This window comes from Lontra canadensis, unplaced genomic scaffold (assembly GCF_010015895.1).
Source record: "Lontra canadensis isolate GAN:19392208 unplaced genomic scaffold, GSC_riverotter_1.0 scaffold104, whole genome shotgun sequence".
NCBI lineage: Eukaryota > Metazoa > Chordata > Mammalia > Carnivora > Mustelidae > Lontra > Lontra canadensis.
The window spans coordinates 1,965,593-1,986,213 of NW_022631098.1; the positions used below are offsets into that span (position 1 = coordinate 1,965,593).

Genomic DNA, 20,621 nt, shown 5'->3' on the forward strand with positions numbered 1-20,621 from the left:
CAGTTTGGTGTCAGGGTATTGTTAGTATTTAAAAAGGGGATGGGTATTTTTCGTGTGTGTGTGTTTTGTTGTTGTTTGTTTTTCTCAGTTTTTAGAATTTATGTAGACTCTCAGTGTACTTTTTTTTTTTTAAGATTTTATTTATTTATTTGACAGACAGAGATCACAAGTAGGCAGAGAGGCAGGCAGAGAGAGAGGAAGGGAAGCAAGCTCCCTGCTGAGCAGAGAGCCCGATGTGGGGCTCGATCCCAGGACCCTGGGATCATGACCTGAGCCTAAGGCAGAGGCTTTTTAACCCACTGAGCCACCCAGGCGCCCCCTCAGTGTACTTTTTGTGGGGAATTTAGGGCAACTATAAAATTAGAAGGGACAGTCTCCATACACAAGACCATCCTCACTTCAGATACAAGCTACAAGTTTGGAGGGTTCCCCAAACCACCCTGAGGCTAATTCTAATTCTAATTTCTAATTCATTAGAAAGATTCCTACATCTTACAGATTCATAGATCATGGTATGGCTTCTTATGGAGCAAGGATATAGATTCAGATTTGCTAAAGAGAGAGACATACTGAGCAGAGTGTAGAAGGGTTCCAAGCACAGAGCTTTCCCCATCCTCACCCCTGTAGTCAGATCACGTTATCTCTCTTGGCCTTACTGTGTGACCATGTGTATGGGGTACTGCTAGCCAGAAAAGCTCATCCAGCCTTTAGTATCAAGTTTATTTTAGATTTTTATTTTTAAATAATCTCTACACCTACTGTGGGGCTCAAAATCACCACTCTTGAGTTCAAGAGTCGCATTCCACCTACTGATCCAGCCAGAATTTTCTAGAGTTTTTTTGTTTGTTTGTTTCAAGATTTTACTTATTTATTTGTCAGAGAGAGTGAGAGAGAGAGTGCGCGCAAGCGCACAAGCAGGGGAAGTGGCAGGCAGAGAGAGAAGCAGGCTCCCCACTTAGCAAGGAGCCTGATGCAGACTCTGTCCTAGGACCCTCGGATTATACCTCGACCCAGGACAGATGCTTAACTGACTGAGGCACCCAGACATCCCTTTCTGGAGTTTTTACTGGGGTTTCTTTATGTAGGTGTGACTGAATGATTGCTTGTGGATAATCTCAGTCTCCATTTTGGTTAACCCAAAACCACCTCCCAAAGTTACAGTGGTGTTTCTGGGTTGGTGAGCCCCAACCCTAAGGACTCTATGGATATGGCCAGTTCCCTCCCTAAATCACGTTTGTTAGATTATCTAGTTTGACCCAAGGTTGCAGGGCAAACAACAACTCTCTTATCAGACACACACTCTGAGACCCCAGAGATTACCTACCAGAAGTCAAGGACAAAGACCAGGCCTTCTCCTTGGGCATGGCCAAATTCTTTATATGTTCGCACAATTAATTTTTTTTTTTTATGGTGTCTTCCTGTGATTTCTTGAAATCAGATTAGTTTACAGGGATTCCATTATGGAAAACAGATTGTTTTAAATTTCAAACCTTGCATTTCTCTAGTTAACTCTTAAAAGACAAAAATAACAGACACTTTTGATGTAACTGGATTTAAATTAAACTACTCTTTGTCTTTTTTTTTTTTTAAAGAATAAAGGTTCACTTCAATTTGAAGACAAATGGGATTTCATGCGCCCGATTGTTTTGAAGCTTTTACGCCAGGAATCTGTTACAAAACAGCAGTGGTTTGATCTGTTTTCGTAAGTAATTCATTAACTCTTAACTTTTTGGTAACATAAAGGAAATTTTGGTGATGCATTTCTATATCCAAATGGAATGCTCACTTTAGACTGAACTGTTTACCTGTTTACAATTATTATTACTCCAAGTCCTCTTCTGTAGTCAGTGATTTGCTGGGGATGGGGCTGTTATGCCATCATACACAGCTGTGGCTTACTACAGCAAAAGCGTACAACACAAAAGTAGCAAAAAGGAAAGGCACATCGGATAAAGACTGGGGGAAAACAGGCACAGGCTTCCCAGAGTAGTTATAGAATCGTATAGAACCCTGTCTCTCCAGCAGTGGGATTGACAACCAGTATGATACGTTGTCTACCTGAGAAGCTCTCACAGACTCCGTAATCAGAGTTTTTATTGGGGACTGGTCACATAGGTAGCCTCTGCTTGGCATGTGCCCAAATTCAGATTCTCAGAAAGACCAGGTGTTCAATGTAAACCATATAGCTTGTACATTTAAGGCACGGTCAAGAAAAGTTTTATATCAGGCTAGGATACTGTTGACCATTTCACTCATTATCAGTAGGATACAGTGGGGCAAGGCAAGACCAATTGGTAGTACTGATCTCAGTTAGGTCTTTTAGAGGTCCTAGATTTAGCCAGTAAAAATAAATCCCACCAACCATGAAGGTTATTTTAGGAAACCAGGTGCTTTTCTCCCTCCCTCCCTCCTTCCCTCCCTCCCTTCCTTCCTTTCTTTCTTTCTTTCTTTCTTTCTTTCTTTCTTTCTTTCTTTCTTTCTTTCTGATTTTATTTATTCATTTGAGAGACAGAGCACAAACAGGGGGAGAGGCAGAGGGAGGGAGAAGCTGGCTTCCCACTGAGCTGGGAACCTGACATGGGGACTCAGTCCCAGGACTCTGGGATCATGACCTGAGCTGCAGGCCGATGCTTAGCCATCTGAGCCACCCAGGCACCCCTCTCCTTCACTTTCTATAGGAACCTTTTTTTACATGGTCTGAGGCATCATTTCAGGCACAGCACAGCTCCGGCTCCTAAGCTGAAGCACACCCAAAAGGTTTCCAGGGTTAACGCGGTGTCATGATCCTCAGAGCACATCCACGAGGGCATGTGTGGTACCTCAGAAACAAAAAGTTTACAGTTGTTAGGGTGCTGCAGGTGAGACAGGTCAGGTTGGTCAGGTAGTACACAGTCACAGGGCTCCCAGTTCCCCTCCTCCCATAGGACCGTTCGCTCTAGAGTTCTTGGTCCTTTTCTGTTCATTCAGTTCCGCCTTTGTTTTCGGATGAACTGCCTCAAGGAAGTTAGTTCTTTTTTTTTTTTTTTTTTTAAGATTTTATTTATTTATTTGACAGAGAGAGATCACAAGTAGTAGGCAGAGAGGCAGGCAGAGAGAGAGGAAGGGAAGCAGGCTCCCTGCTGAGCAGAGAGCCCGACGCGGGACTCGATCCCAGGACCCTGAGATCATGACCTGAGCCGAAGGCAGCGGCTCAACCCACTGAGCCACCCAGGCGCCCAAGGAAGTTAGTTCTAAATGGTTTCATTTATTCCGTGACACTTGTTGATTCGCCTCACTAGTGCGGATGCTGTTTAGAAGGGTTCTGTGTAGAAAGTGTAGGAGTTGGGCTGTTCCCTGCTGTCTCCACGTGCTGTCAGGTTTGATTTCAGAGTACTCACAGCAGCATGGAAAGCCAGTGGTGGGAGTTTTCCTTCAGGAAGACAGCAAAGCTTTGAAGAATAATTCCGAAAAACAAAAATCTTTAATGTCTTCCTCCTCCCCTGTGCCTTCTCAGGTTCTGTGTTTTGTTTTTTCTTTCTTATAAAACCAGTGTGTCCCATTCAGTAATGAAAACTTTTCAATTTTTTTTCCCCCAAACATGTGGACTGGCAAGAGGAGCAAATGCATATTTACAGAAAATTTGTTTAAAATAATATACTTCCCTTAACTAGGAAGATGTATTGTGTATTGATCTGAATGAAATGTCAGATGTTCAGAAATTTTTAAAGTAGGTTTGTGTCACCTCCCACACCTTGTGTCCCGATTATTTATCTAGTGAGCAGCCTAGAAAAGGTCCACTCCTTTCTGGAGACAGCTCGGTTTAACACCCAAGTTGCTAATTAAGGTGTATGCACAAGGACGATGAGGCGAACGTGGGGGAAGTAGAGTGAGGTTATTATTAATCTATTGTTGAGAACGGAACATGGGTCAGTCACAGTGAGACCTCACTGAGAGGGCGTCAGGAGGCCCATCTGGGAGGGGTGGGTCACTGCCTTCCCCCTGGTAGCTTTTGGCAGTCATCACGGGTTAGGAGTGCTGTTAGTGTCTGTATCCAAAAACTAGAGCCAGTCAGTGGCTTGACTTCAGATCGCACCATCAGAGATCACTCCCTTTTCTGGAGGCATCTGGAAGTAATGCAGGTGGTCCAGCCAGAATCCAGGATATTTGCAGTTGACAGCGCCACAAAGGGTGCTGAAACCTGCAGCGCCTTCAGGTCCAAGTCCTGTTCGCTGAGCATATGCTTGTTTGAGTTCAGCACAGCTTAAGTTGAGCTGGAAACAGCCAGTAACAGACAGTATCAGGTTTCAGCTCAGAGTCAGATCCAGGCAGATAAGATTTGTGAATTCAGGAGTCTAAAAAAGAGAGCAACTTTTCTTCTGCAGCCACAAAGCTGAGATGGCTACAGACCTTCGTGTTCCAAGTCCAAGTGATAAGCAAGACTTGTCTAAGCCCTTTTTATCTTATCAGTCTTAAGTCCAAATTGACTCGCTCAAGAACATGCCCATCAGGCTGGAAAATCATCAGCCTCTACGGGTCAGATCTGATTTCACAGGAACTCAGTGGCAACTAAGAACTGCTTTTTAAAACTCCAGAAGTATTTCTGTCTAAAGATTTCCTTTGTTTCTATGTTGTCTCCCTTTTTTCAGACATACCAATAGGTAAAAATAATGCCTTTATAGAGACATTTTCTGTTCCAATATTCAAACACTTTAAATTCCAATCCCCTTACCAGCAGCTTAAAGCATGGAAGTTGTATCTGCTAGTTTTGGGGCGGCGGGGGGACAACCTTTGCTGCTAGGCACAATCCTGGTAGCATTTATGAAAGTACGAGCATATAACATTTTACGTCTTTTTTTATCATACATCCAGATGCCAAAGGCACAAAATACAAAACCATCTTAAAACCGTGCCTTTCTTCCCATTATAGATTTATTCAAACCCCTAACAGCATTGACAACATTAATGCTAGAGTTGCTGGGAGATCCTGGCTGGTATGCAAGGAGCCTGGAAGAATTGCTTCAGTAGCAGCCTTTGGGCTGAAGAAACAACTGGAGTGATTTCCTTTCCCTGCAGGCACCCCACCCCCAGCATTTTCTCCCCTGGTTTATCTAAAGCTTTCTCCAGGATCTGACTTAACTCTTAATTCCTCATGGCTGGGGGTAGGGTGGTGGAGAATAATGCCAGCATTTGACATTTTTGGTTCACTCATAGCTTAACTTTGGGCCTTTTCTCTTCCCAGTTGGAGGTAAGAGCAAAACAGAGGTGTTAGCCAGGCTGTGCTTTTTCTCCTGTCACTCGAGTCAGTCAGCATGGCTGAAAGCAGCCCGGACACTGAGCAAGCCCACTCTCTGGGGATTAGAGCTATTGTTTTCTGCTTTCCTGGGTAACTCTTCTCTCTTAAAACACATGCACTCAGCTCCTGTTTTGTAGCGTGGATGACTTTCTAGCCACCCAAACAGCAGAGGTTCATCATCCAGTCACTTCATCACTTCGTATCTTCACCATGTTTCCGTGAGTCCCAGCTTTCCTAGTGAATCCCACTTCTGACACCACTTGCATCAGCAGTCTCATGACCACCTCGAGGTTCGGTGATTGCTGGGAATACTCACAGGACTCAGACATAGTCGTATTCATGGCTGTGATTTATTACAGTAAAATGCAACAAAGATGTGGGTGGCAAGTCCAGGGGAAACGAGTGCATGTTTCCATGCATCCTCTCCCATTGGAGTTACACAGGAGACACTCCGTTCTCTAGCAGCTGATGGTGACAGCACAGGTCAAAGTCTTTCTACAGGGGGTTTTAACTCAGCTGTCACATAGATAGCCTCTGCCTGACATGAAGTGAAGTCCCAGACTCCTAGATGAAAAGCAGGAGTTCAATATAAATCAACTTGTTTACCTAAACATTTAGGCACAATGAGCGATTCTCAGCAGGAAACGGTGGGAACCTTTGCAAAATCCAAATTCCCGGATACCAGTCAAGGGCCAGCCTTACAAGCACATCTTCCTGAGGATAGCCGTCACACACTTGCTCTAACTTTTCTGTGTATGCTTTAGTGGAATTCTATGTCTGGACTTATAGATATGTGATTGAATAATCCATACACATTAAGCTGTTCTCATTTTTTTCTCATTATTGCATGATAAAAATATAATTTCCTAAATAGTATAGAACTTGTTACATAATATTAACTTATATGCATGATTCTGTCTTTTGAAAAATTAAAGTTCAGTAAACAGCTAAGCCCTTTTAGAAATACATAGCAGGGGCACCTGGGTGGCTCAGTGGGTTAAGCCTCTGCCTTCGGCTCTAGGTCATGATCTCAGGGTTCTGGGATCGAGCCCTGCATCTGGCTCTCTGCTCGGCGGGGAGCCTGCTTCCTCCTCTCTCTCTCTCTGCCTGCCTCTCTGCCTACTGTGATCTCTATCTGTCAAATAAATAAATAAAGTCTTAAAAAAAAAAAAGAAATGTATAGCATTCATGTATACTATTTTTCTTAAATTATTTAATTAAACTATTTTATGAATAATCTGTTGACTGTGGTGGGGTTTTGTTTTGTTTCTGTCAATTTGTGTTGATTATATCACTTATCATCTAGAATGATGCTTGTTTTCTGTGCACTCCTGACTGGGGGAAGTGTAGTATGATGGTGTTCCCTGCTTACCATGCATTTCTAAGCAGAAATAGTCAGTACCTTTGTACTTGCTCTAGTTATTGGTCTCATCACATCATTTTTAAAAATCCTTGATCTCCTTGGAGTTATCCAAGGCAGCTCAATATGTAGTCCTTTTGGGTTAAAGGATTCTTGGATATCTTAACATGGTATCACCAAAATTGCAAGACCTACATTAATTAAAACCCTTTGAGTTTTAGGGCTGCTTGGGTGGCTTAGTTGGTTGAGTGTCCAATTCTTGGTTTTCGTTCAGGTCATGATCTCATGGTTGTGAGATTGAGTCCATATTGGACTCTGTGCTTAGTGGGGAGTCTGCTTCCCTGCTCTCCCTCTCTCCTTGCCCCTCCCCCCATGCACACACTCTCTCTAAAATAAATCTTTAAAAAATAGATTGTAAGAAAAACCCTTCAAATATTAGCCTGTTTGATTATGTAAATTAATAATATTTAGGTTGCTTATATCTTTCTAAATTTGAGGTACTAAAATATTGTTATTAAACTCCATTGACTATTTGCTGCTTCTTCTTCTTTTTTTTTTTTTTTAAAGATTTTATTTATTTGGCAGACAGAGATCACAAGTAGGCAGAGAGGCAGACAGAGAGAGAGGGGGAAGCAGACTCCCCACTGAGCAGAGAGCCCAATGTGGGGCTCGATCCCAGTACCCTGGGATCATGACCTGAGCCGAAGGCAGAGGCTTTAACCCACTGAGCCACCCAGGCGCCCTATTTGCTTCTTTTTTATCTGAGATCCTTATTTCTCAATAAGAGTGCGTTGGCATTTTAGGTGGTTGTAAAGATTGTCTAGCATATTGTGGGATGTTTATCACCTCTGGCCTTCACCCTCAGACACTCCCTGTGCACCCCCACCCCTCATTAGTGAAATAAACAGACAAACAAAAGCTCTGGTACCTTTCCAAGCGAGCTTCTGTGAGGATGGTATGTCCTCAGTTGAGAACTACTCCTCTAGATCCATATTTGGTTTGACTCTGATTAGTGAAATTGAAGCCAGAATTAAATCACAAATTATTTTCAACTTGTGAGACCTTATTTTTATTTTTATTTTATTTGTTTATGTATTTATTTTAAGTAGGCTCACACCCAGTCTGGAGCCTATCATGGGACTTGAACTCAGGATCCTGTGATAACACCTGAGTTGAGATCACGAGTTGGACATTTAACTGACTGAGCCACCCAGGCACCCTAAGACCTTATTTTTAAGAAAATTCGTCTTTTTTTTTTTTTTAAGATTTTATTTATTTGAGAGAGAGATCGTGTGCATGAGTGGTGGAGGGGCATAGGGACAAGCAGACTCCCTGCTGAGTGAGGAGCCCAATGCCGGGCTCAGTCTTATGACCTAAGCCAAAGGCAGATGTTTAACCAACTGAGCCACCCAGGTGCCCTTTTAGCATAAATTATCTTAAAAGATATTTTTCTTGTGGGTGCCTGGGTGGTGCACTCAGTTGACTATCTAACTCTTGGTTTTGGCTCAGGTCATGATCCCCAGGGTTCTGGGATGGAGTCCAGGTCAGACTCTGCACTTGGGGGAGTCTCCTTGAGATTTCTCTGTCTCTCTCTCTCTTGCCCTCTGCCCATCCCCCTGCTCACAAATACTCTCTTTTTCTATAAAATAAATAAATAAATCTAAAAAACATTACTAAAGAAGCTGTTTTTCTTGTTCCTGAGTTGGTTTTTTCCTCTTGTCTGCTTCATCTCTATTATGTAAGCGGACTTATTGTTGTGTAGACCTTAAATGGTAGTTTTTTTCAGAGTTCGATGTTTTTCTTTTTCCTGTGTTCTCCTGTCTACAGAAGCAATCCCGATTATTCTGAGTCAAACTTCTAGACTTCAAAGATCTCTTGTTGTTTCTATGTGTCTGTCTCTTAACTTCCATAAGTACTCTATATTTAGAATGACAAAAATGTATTGTTCATAGCTTCAAACCAAAAATCTGAAAGCTACCATCAACTTCCTGTTTTCTTCCTCCCTCATATTCTGTTGATTCCTGGGTTTCATAGGTTTTATTAAATATCTCTTGAATTGGCCTTCTTTCTATCCCATCTTCTTCCCCTGCCACCATTTCTCTGAACAATTACAGCAGTCTTCTGCCTCCCTGTCTTTTTGTGTCTCCACGTATCATTTGTCCATTGCTGCATGACAGATTACTCTCAAGGTTAGCAGCTTGAAACGCTGCACACTTACCCTGTCACTGTTAGAGGGTCAGGAAGCCCGATGGGCCCATCTAGCTCAGGGTCTCTCGTGAGCTTGCAGTGAAGCGGAGCAGCGGGTTTAGGCCGAGACTCTGGCAGGACTGAGTGAGCTTTCCGGTTGCTCACAGGAGGGTTGGCTGGGGTCAGTTCTTCCCTAGCTGCTCAGTTCCTCACCATGTGGGTCCCTCCTTGAAGCAGTTTACATGTGGCAGCGTGCTTGCTCCAGAGTGAGAGAGGGCCTCCCAAGACAGAGCTCAGGGTTTCTGCCATAGTTTTGGTAGTGACAAACCACCATGTGGGTCATGTTTTATTACTCAGACAGGTGCTTGTACACTGTAGGAGGGAATGGTACATGGGTATGAACACCAGGAAACTGGGGTCATCGAGGGCCATCTTAGAGGCTGTACCTCAGAGTTAGAGGAAATAAATGATGCAGGGTTTAGAAAGAACTCTTGAAAAACTCCAGTTTATGGCATAGAGCTTACATTGAAAATGAAAGTCAAGCTAAAGAAGAGATCTTTGAAATACAGGATGAAGGGGTAAAACAGAAAGAAAACCAAATCAGTGATTTGAAAAATAAAACCAGAGTTCTCCCTAGATGTAGAGCAAAAACAAGGTATGGGAGATAAAATAGAAATAAAGGGATAGGGAAGGTAGATCTAGAATTGGGTAAACATGTACCAGAAATAGCAGAGGAGAGGATATGGTCCAAAAATAAGAGGTGGAAACTCCCCGGTGGAAACTCGTCCCTTCTCACCCATCCCCTCAAGTCTTAATATTGAAAGTGCTAGAAAACATGCTGAGATATGTCCTTAGGGAGTTTCAGAATTCCAAGGATAAAGAAAATACCCTAGTTTTCTTGCAGTGAAGAAAAACAGTTCACTCTCAAAACAAAGTAGACTGTCTTCAGCACTTTTCATTGGCCAAATTGGGTGTAGGAGGTGGATGAAACATTTTCTTAAATATTTGAAGGGAAGTTATCCCAATCCTAGTATTCTCCAGTTAAGTTTGTAATCAAGTTTAAGACAACATAAGCGTATTTTCAGATAGGTAAGGATTTAGAGGATCTAAGGATCTTGCAGGAATGAAATGTATCCTTTCTTCTATTACTAACATTGGTCGTTAAGAAATTGAGTGTTGTTGGGGAAACCTGGGTGGCTCAGTGGGTTAAAGCCTCTGCTTACGGCTCGGGTCATGATCTCAGGGTCCTGGGATTGAACCCCGCGTCGGGCTCTCTGCTCGGTGGGGAGCCTGCTTCCCTCTCTCTCTCTGCCTGCCTGCTTGTGATCTCTGTCAAATAAATAAATAAATAAAATCTTAAAAAAAAAAAAAAGAAAAAGAAATTGAGTATTGTTAAGCTTGACGGAAGGAGGTGCTCCTAAACTAGGAATCCTGACCTTAAGATGAACGTAAGCAGAAAATGGTCTGTTTGGATGGACATGATCCATCCCAAACTCTAAGAAAGTGGAAACCAAACATTTTAGCTGATAAAAATTGTTCCACAGAAACCAGCTATGAAGCAGAAGAACACCAACACAGGGCTCCAAACTGAGTGTGGTAGCCTCATACAACCATTCAGGGTAATTTAAGAAATCTTGAATCAAAAATTTAAAAGCTGAGGAGAGAAATCAACAAAAGTAGGAGGAAATAAAATGAAAATTGACCTCAGAAAACAAATAGGAAAAGTCAAAATCATGTTAGAAATTAATAATCTCAGTAGGTGAAGAAAAAACAGAGATGAATATTTCTTAAAAGGCACCTGGGTGACTCAGTGGGTTAAAGCCTCTGCCTTCGGCTCAGGTCATGATCCCAGAGTCCTGAGATCGAGCCCCACATTGGGCTCTCTGCTCAGCGGGAAGCCTGCTTCCTCCTCTTTCTCTTGAGATCTCTGTCAAATAAATAAATTTTAAAAATCTTTTAAAAAAATTGTGCTTTTTTTTTTTTTTTGAAATTTTTATTTATTTATTTGACAGAGAGATACACAGTGAGAGAGGGAACACAAGCAGGGGGAGTGGGAGAGGGAGAAGCAGACCTCCTGCCGAGCAGGGAGCCTGATGTGGGGCTCGATCCCAGGACTCTGGGACCATGACCTGAGCTGAAGGCAGACGCTCAACGACTGAGCCACCCAGGCCTCCAAAATAACCAGCTTTAATAAGTATTATATAATGTATATGAGGTTTGGGAAAATCAGGACTGACTGGAATCAGGGATTCTAATATCTTCAGGATATTCTCCATCTCATTTTTGTTTCTCTGAGTATAGCCTGGGTCTCTGTGTTTATACCTTTAGAGCTTCATAATGAGAAGGCAAAGAAAGGGCCTTTACTTGTGCAGGTCTAGTTTGAAAAATCTCAGGGCACAACTCTCTCAGGCCTACCCCCTTAACGCAGTCAGTGTGGTCTTGGGGTAATATGGTTTAGCTTGTGTCAGGTACCTACACCTATTAATAGAACATGGAAGGGGGTGTGAGCAAATAAAAACAGTACAACTCCTTCGACAGGGTTAGATACTCCCCATTTTGTATGTTTCCACCATAACATATCTCCATATGGTAGAATATATCGTTATTGTCTATTTATTTATGTCTGTTTTCTACATCAGACTATATGTTCTTACATTAGAGCCTGAACACTGGTACTACATTATTTTCTTTTTAAATTTTTTTTTATAAACATATAATGTAGTATTAGCCCTAGGGGTACAGGTCTGTGAATCGCCAGGTTTACACACTTCACAACCCTCACCATAGCACATACCATCCCCAATGTCCATAACCCCACCACCTTCTTCCTACACCCCTCCCCCTGGCCCCCCTCAGTTTGTTTTGTAACATTAAGAGTCTCTTTTGGTTTGTCTCCCTCCCGATCCCATCTTGTTTCATTTATTCTTTTCCTAACCCCCAACCCCCGCCCCCGCCGTTGCATCTCCACTTTCTCATATCAGGGAGATCATACGATAGTTGTCTTTTTCCAATTGACTTATTTCACTAAGCTTGATACCCTCTAGTTCCATCCACGTTGTCGCAAATGGCAAGATTTCCTTTCTTTTGATGGCTGCATAGTATTCCGTTGTGTATATATACCACATCTTCTTTATCCATTCGTCTGTTGATGGACATCTAGGCTCTTTCCATAGTTTGGCTATTGTGGACATTGCCGCTATGAACATTGGGGTGCACGTGTCCCTCTGATAAGTCATCTGCAGGTATTCCAGCAGTAGACATTATCCCAATAGTGATACATTGGAACCTTCTACTTAAAACTGGGACTAAGACAAAGAGTCTATTCTCACACTTCGTTTCTTTTTCCCCTAGATTTTGAAATTTGTTGCCATGGTATTGTAAGTAGTATATTTATATTGTATATGCGGATATATCTTGTTATTTCATCCCTAATCCTACTGTTTTTCTTTAATCTATTCTTTAAGGAGTTGATCCATTTTATTGGTCTTTTCATATAGGCAAGTTTAAAAAATTACTTTGGTAAGACACATCATATCAAAATTTGTTCGATCCACATAAGCAGGGCTTAGGTATTAAGGAGTTTATAGCCTTTAATGCATATGTTAAAAAAAAGAGGTTCAAAGTCAGTGACCTGAGTGCTCATTTTAAGAAATGAGGACAAAGCTAGCTAGCTGGCACATTAAAACTAAGTAAAGTACAAGGAAGGAACGACAATAGCCAAAATTGATGAAATACAAAATAATTGTACAACAGAGAAAAGGCAAAGGCAAACATGAGTTCTTTGGGAAGAATAATATTCAATTTATTTTCATTCAAATCCATAATTTGCTTTTTTTTTTTTTTTTTAAGTGGGCTCCATGCTGGGCGTAGAGCCCCGTGCAGGGCTTGAACTTAAAACCCTGAGATCAAGACATGAGCTGAGATCAAGAATCAGACACTTAACTTACTTAGCAAACCAGGCGCCCCCATAATTTGTTTCTTTATTAATGTCTTCTTTCTGGTTACTTTGAATTTTTTTTTTCTGGTTTCTTTTAAGATGAATTCTTAGTTCTTTTAAGTTTTTGTTCCAAATGAAAGCATTCAGGGCTATACATATTTTGTCTTAATACTGCTTTTATTGTTACCACAGGTTTTACGGTATGAAATGTTTTCCTTTTTATTGCCCTCTCAATTGTTGGGAAATTGTTTTGTGTTGTTTAACCCATGCATTATCTAGGGACTTAATTTCTAGTAACGATGTCTTCTTTGATCACTTATTTATTTATGGATTATGTTCAAGAGAAATAGCCTGTAAAAATTTCTTTAAAAATTTTATATGGGTGCATATGCTCTTGGGAGAAAAACTATATTTTTTAAATTTTTTTAATGTTTTACTTTTTAAAAAGATTTTATTTATTTATTAGAGAGAGCATGCATGAGCAGGGGCAGCGGGAGAGGTAGAAGCAGACTCCCTGCTGAGCAGGGCACCCAACAAAGACCCAGGACTTGATCCTGGGACTTTGGGATTGTGACCTGAGCTGAAGGCAAATGCTTAATCCCCTGAGCCACCTAGGGATCTCTATCGATTGTATTTTTAAATTCCTCTTTGTCCTTAATTTTTTTTGTCTAGCTTTTCAGATGGTAAGAGATCTTGGGGCAGATGCTGCTCACTAACACCCATTCCTGGCTTTATGTGCCTTACACACTTTCCGTGCGGCTGCGTATTGTAATATTCACTTCTTCGGCTTCCCTTGTTGTTTTGTCACCATGTGATACAGTTCCAACAAATAGGTTTACAGGAGGTCTTCTGAGATAGGTTTTGCTTTTCAGATGAATTAAACTAATGTGCCTGGCGCAGTCCTCATTTTAGAGGCTAACGTGCTAAAGTGGCAGACTGGAGAGAGACACATGCTTTTCTCAGTTTCTTCCCAGACTCTAGCCGCTGCCTACCTCTAGACTTCTAGTTATTTCAGAAAAATAACATAATAGTTGGAGCCTCTGTTGATTGAATTTCATGTTTTAGCTAAATGCATCCTAACTGATATAAGTAAAGATGTTTTAAGTATTCTGTTATACTTGTATCAAGTTCTTTCATTCCTAATTATTAATGTAACACAAAAGTAATATAAATAGTTGGATCTATCTTCATAGATAATGCTTTTTATCATTACATAATATTTCTTTTCTCTAGTTCTTTTAACCTTAAGTTCTTCCTTGGATGATGCTAGTATTGTCATCCTGCTTTAGTTTGGTTTGTGTTTGCTTAGTATCTTTTAAGACACACTGTCTTTTTTTTTTTTTTTAAAGATTTTATTTATTTATTTGACAGAGAACGCAAGTAGGCAGAGAGGCAGGCAGAGAGAGAGAGAGAGAGAAGCAGGCTCTGCACCGAGCAGAGAGCCCAATGCGGGGCTCGATCCCAGGACCCCGGGATCATGACCTGAGCCGAGGGCAGAGGCTTTAACCCACTGAGCCACCCAGGCGCCCCTCTTTTTTTCTTTTTAATTGTACATTACATAAAATGTACCACTTTAACCAATTCAGTGGCATTTTACAATTTTTTTTTTAAGATTTTTTATTTTTATTTATTTGACAGAGAGAGATCACAAGTAGACAGAGAGGCAGGCAGAGAGAGAGAGGGAAGCAGGCTCCCCGCTGAGCAGAGAGCCCGATGCGGGACTCGATCCCAGGACCCTGAGATCATGACCTGAGCCGAAGGCAGAGGCCCAACCCACTGAGCCACCCAGGCGCCCATACAATTTTTTGACATTGAGTACATTCACAGTATAGTGCCAACATCATCTTTACCCATCTTTTGGAATGTCTGCATCATCCCATACAGAAGATCTAAACTCTTTGCCACTGTGAGTTTGTCTATTCTAGGTACCTCGTATAAGTGGTCCTTTTGATGGACATACTGTCTTTTAATGGGAAATTTGTTGAGTTCATATTTAATGCTATGACTTATTTTCTTGTTTTATTACTTCTCTAACTTTATCACTTAGTAGATATTCTTGTTTCTTCATTTTTTGTTTTTGTTATTTTTGTTAATCTGAAAGTTCACTTCCATTAGTGGTCACTTTCCTTTTTCTCACTCTGCATCAGAGGCAAATAGTGTTACTATTACTCAAAAACAAAATACCTGTTTTTTTATACCAGGGTTACACTTTTCTCTTTTACCTTCTTTGTATCCTTCTTTGTACCCAACCCTTCTCTCTATTGCCTTAAAACCTTTGAAGAACCATGGGGCACCTGGGTGGCTCAGTGGGTTAAGCCTCTGCCTTTGGCTCAGGTCATGGTCCCGGGGTCCTGGGATCAAGCCCCGCATCAGGCTCTTTCCTCAGCAGGGAGCCTGCTTCCTCCTCTCTCTCTCTGCCTGCCTCTCTGCCTACTTGTGATCTCTGTCTGTTAAATTAAAAACGAAAACAAAAACACCTTTGAAAAACCTTTACTTTTTTGCTTTCCCACCCTCCCCCCTTCTTGATTTTTCTAATATCGTTAAGTAGTTAAAAAGAAATTCTCTTACAACATGCCCTTTTTTAAAAAAGCACTTTGGTTGGGGTGACTGGGTGGCTCAGTTGATTTAGCATGTACCTTTGGCTCAGGTCATCTCAGTGTCCTGGGATCAAGCCCCACCTCAGGCTCCCTGCTCAGTGGGGAGCCTGCCTCTCCTGTCTGCTCCCCCAATCCCGCTCCTGCTTGCTTGCTCCCTCTCATGCTCTCTCTCTCAAATAAATAAAATCTTTAAAAAAATAAATAAATAAAAGCACTTTGGTCATATATTCCAAGGGAATGTATTTTTAACCATTCAGATTTAATTTCATACATTTATTGCTTGCTATTACTCCTTCCCTTTATATTAAAATGCCATTTGATATAACAGATTAAGTACAGGACTTAGAACTACATGCACCTATTATGGGTAAATACCAGAAGCAATGTTGAGTGAAAAAAATCACTCAAAAAAACTATTATTTGATACAATTTCTTTCTTACTTTCTTTTTTCTTAAGAGAGGGAGAGGGGCGCCTGGGTGGTTCAGTGGGTTAAGCCTCTGCCTTCAGCTCAGGTCATGATTCCAGGGTCCTGGGATCGAGCCCCACATCGGGCTCTCTGCTCAGCGGGGTGCCTGCTTCCCGCTCTCTCTCTGCCTGCCTCTCTGCCTACTTGTGATCTCTGTCTGTCAAATAAATAAATAAAAATCTTTAAGAGAGGGAGAAGGGAGGAGAGGTAGAGAAAGAATCCTTTTCTTTTTTTTTTCCCTTTAAACATTTTATTTATTTGACAGAGAGAGCACACTCAGGGGGAATGGCAAGGAGAGGGAGAAGCAAGCTCCCCGCAGAGCGGGGAGCTCAAAGCAGCTTTGATCCCAGGGATCCCAGGACCTTGAGATCATGACCTGAACCTAAGGCAGAGGCTTAACGCACTGAGCCACTGAGGTGCCCACCAGGAGAGAGAATCTTAACCAGGCTGCACACCCATCTTAAGAGTCAGATGCTTTCCGAGTGAGCCACCCAGTCACCCGTGTTAGATACAATTTCTGTGAAGTTCAGAAATTCTCATAGTCCGTTGTAAAACTTGAAAAATAATAACAGGTTCAGTCTTCTTCTGGGGAGGGTGGAAGAGAGTAGGATCAGGGAGAGGAGCACAGAGGCATTAACATAGGGTATTTATTAACCCATTACCATGGGGTATTACCGTAATCCGTTCCTCAGGTATGTTATTATAAAATGTTTCAAAATGTGTGTGAAGATTGACCAGGAGACTTGACAAGGTCTTTTGTGCAATGGTGAGTAGTATTGTGTTTTGAATAAGATTGAGTGTAGTGAGGGCCTTCTTTCCTGATGTAGCAACACCTCGGAGTACCTGGAGGTTGAGAAAAGGGGGCTAGAGATGTGCTAAGTCACTCATGACCGTAACTCCCCCCGGGGGGATTGATCCCGTGTTCTTCACCACGCCATGCCCTCTTGCCTTACGGGATTCAAGCCGCCTTTTAACCTTTCTGACATGCATACCTGGCGGTACTTGGAGTGTGGCATGGCTTCCAGGTGGCCCTGTTTCAAAGTGGCATCAGACTTCTCTGCTGCATGACTTTTGCCCCCAAACCCCCGGTAATAGCATTATCAGGTTTTCTTAGAACTGCCTGACGGCCTGACGTTCTTCATACCTGGCTGTCCTTTCTGTTCTGCCCTACGGCGATCAGACTGGTTTTGTGGGCTTCTCACAGTACACTTCCCATTTTCCCTCACCTCCATTTCCCTCCATAAATCTCTTGCCTGTCTAATCCCCTCCGCTTCTGGCGAGCCCTACACGGACCTGAGTCACTCTGCAAAGTGCCTGCCATGTAGTGAGTGGTCAGTGCCTGTGGGGGGGTTGTTTGTTGTTTGTTTTAAGATTTTATTTATGTGAGAGAGCACATGAGAGGGGAGAGGGTCAGAGGGAGAAGCAGACTCCCCATGCAGCTGGGAGCCCGATGCGGGACTCGATCCCAGGACTCCAGGATCATGACCTGAGCCGAAGGCAGTCGCTTAATCCACTGAGCCACCCAGGCGCCCAGCCTGTGTTTGTTAAAGTGAGAGGCGGTGGTGATGGGGACTCTGGTAGTCGTAGAGGATGCCCATGTCCAAACTGGAGAGACATTTAGGGGATGGACACAGCAGGACTGTGACTGAATGTGGTGTGTGGGAGGGAAGGGTTAGTGTGCTCCATTTCTTGCTTACCGCTACCCCCTTCACACGCAGAGCACGCTGGTTTGCTTGTATTCACTGCCTGCGGCACGGCGATCCCCAGTTCTGCACTCTTGCTCCTGCTTCTCCATAAAATCTCCTTCCCCCACGCCCTCTTACCTTTGCCTGGCAAACTCCTGCTTGTTCTTCGAGATGAAGCTCAGGAAACCAGCTCTTTCAGGGAACCTCCCCCTTCCCTCACTGCTTCTCAGCCTCTCCCTTCAGCTCTCACCCTGCCTGGGTTCCAGAACCATCTTGTGTTTCTATGCATGGGAGCCGTGCACTGAATTACAGGCAGCCTGTTTTTGTGTCATGTTCTTCTAACTTCTTGATTCCTTTAGTCATGGGCTGAGATTGCAGGGGTGTCAGCTGCCCGCTGTGTAGTTTACTCGTAGGTCGGTGGGAAGCCATTGGAGCTTTATACAGAGAGCGAACAGGATGTGATTTGTTTCAGAGCCTCACTTTGGCTACTGTTTGTGGAAAGGTTGGTTTGGAGAAGTGCAGGAGTAAATTTGGGGAAATGGTTTTGGGAGTCCCACCTGCCCGGCTCCTCTGGACGCCAGCCGAGCTGTCCCAGTTCCACTGCATACTGGCTTTGTAACTTAGGAATGTTCCTTAACCTTTATTTGCCTCAGTCTCCCCATCTGTAAAATGGTGATAAAAATAGTACTCCCTTCAGAGTTGTGGTGAAGGGAGTTTAAATGAATGTGTTTTAAATGAATTAAAACAGCTTAGAATAGTAACTGGCACATAGTAAACAATCACATGTTGTGTATTGTTTGTTATTCAGCAAATACTTGTGTTCGCTGTGTACTAGGCGGTGAACAGAGTTACCACTCTTTTTTTAAAGGTGTTCTAGAGTTACCACTCTTAAGCTGAAAGTTCAATTTAACCAGAGACAAAAGCAAGTTCAAATGAACAATATGCAGACACTTTGAGTTACAACGATGTCCCTGAGAATCCGGATTTAAACTATTTGGCTGTTGTTACAATGTTACAATTCCAGAGATCTCTTATTTTGACTTCTTTGGCATTTTTTTATAGCAGGGGTCGCATTAGGTACTGTATGAGTCACTGGGGAGCATTTTTTTAATAAAAGCATCCTTGATAATAAGACTCTATCCTTTTGTTAGGAGTTCACCCACTCTGTAACTTGGTAATTAAGAAATTAGTTTTTGAACATGTTTTATTACTGTTAAATAAATATCTATACTGTCAACTCCATAAGTTCAGAGGTTTTCTATCTCAGTTTAGGGGAGCTTTTGTTTTTGTTTTGTGTTTTAAATAAAGGAGATACAGTAGTAATTCATGTGCAAATATAACAAATATATGGGGGAAGTTAAGAGATTTGCTGATATTTAAATGACTGATTCTTTTTAAAGAGAATAGTTTACATATATTGTAAAAAATTAAAATAATGTAAAGAAATAAAATAATTTATACTTTACATGAGAAACTAATTGATAGTGGTTAACCAGGGGGTGTGGGATTTGAAGATGGAAGGATGCTTTTCTAATCAAAGATAAACAGTAAGTAGAGATTTAAGGAGGAAAACAATGACAAAGAAAGTAAAAGTAGAAATAAATTTGTGTATTGGATAACTTAACAAAGAACTTGTGGTTCTTATGGATGGATTCTCCACCCTCAGCTGGGTGCAGCATGGTCCGCGGAAACTGTGTTCCTACAGAACTTGCTGGGAGTTTTGTCTTTGTTCTTGGTCTAGTGTTCATTGCTGTTTACCTGCTTTATTTTTACAGGGATGTGCATGCGGTCTGTCTCTGGGATGATAAAGGTCCAGCAAAAATTCATCAGGCTTTAAAAGAAGATATTCTTGAGTTTATCAAGCAAGCACAGGCAGTAAGTTCTGTATCTTAGATTAAGTTTAAGATTTAGAGAATATCCTATTTTCTGCTGTAGGACTTCCAGAAATAATTTTAAAATATCACATTGACTTTTGACATTTGCTAATTAAATTTTTTAAAGTTTATTTATTTAAGCAATCTCTATACCCAACATGGGACTGACTGAGTCACCCAGGTGCCCGTATTTTATTCTTTTTGATGCAGTTGTCAATGGGATTGTTTTTAAAATTTTTCTTTTTGATAGTTTAAGTGTATAGAAATGCAGCAGATTTTTGTATATTGATTTTGTATCATGCGTCTTTACTAAATTCATTTTTTCTCACAGTTTTTTGGTAAACTCATCATCATTTTCTCTATCTTATGTTATTTGCAAATAATGATGGTTTCACTTTTTTTTTTATTTTTTAAACTTCTTCCTTTTTGACTTGGATGTCTTTTCTTTTTCTTGTCTGATTGCTGTTCCAGTACTGTGTTGCATCGAAGTGGTGGGAGTAATGTTCTTGTCCTGTTGCTGATCTTAGACTTTCATTTTAGCTGTGGTTTGTCATATATTGCTTTTATTATGTTGAGGTACATTCCCTTTATCCCACTTTTTAAGAGTTTTTATTGTAAATAGATGTTGAATTTTGTCAAATGCTCTTTCTGCGTCTGTTTCTGATGATCACGTGCTTTTTTTACTTTGCTTTGTTGCTGTGGTGTTTCACGTGGATTCACTCGTGGATGTTGAACTAACCAAGCTTGAATCCCTGGAATAAATCCCACTTGCTCATGGTATATGGTCTTTCAATGTCTGCTGAGTTGTTTCCTAATATTTTGTTGAGAAGTTTTGCATCTGTGTTCTTTAGGGATATTGACCTATAATTTTCTTCTTTTGTGCCATCCTTATCTGATTTTGGTATCAGGGTAATACTGACTTCTTAAATGAGTTTAGAAGTGTTTGCTTCTCTTCTGTTTTTCGGAAGAGTTTGAGAGGGATTGGTATTACTTCTCTTTAAATGTTTGATAGAATTCACTGTCGTTGCCGTTTCGTCCTGGGAATATAGTTTGTTGGAAGGTTTTTCATTACTGATTCAATCTCCTTGCTTGTAATTAGTCTGTTCAGGTTTTCTGTTTCTTCATAATTTAGTCTTAGTAGGAGTATGTTTCATGGAATTTATCTGTTTCTTCTATGTTGTCAAATATGTTTCCAGATAATTGTTTATAGGTGTCTCTTATGAACCTTTGTTGTTGTTGTTG

At 41.5% G+C, this 20,621-nt stretch overlaps 1 protein-coding gene across 1 annotated transcript in view; it reads left to right on the top strand.

Moving 5' to 3' along the window:
- CUL5 (cullin 5) overlaps positions 1-20,621 on the top strand; it is a 92,685-nt gene that overhangs the window by 19,094 nt on the left and 52,970 nt on the right. Inside the window, 2 exon segments of the mRNA XM_032838427.1 lie at positions 1,593-1,702; positions 19,281-19,380. Coding sequence (XP_032694318.1) covers positions 1,593-1,702; positions 19,281-19,380 — 210 coding nt within the window.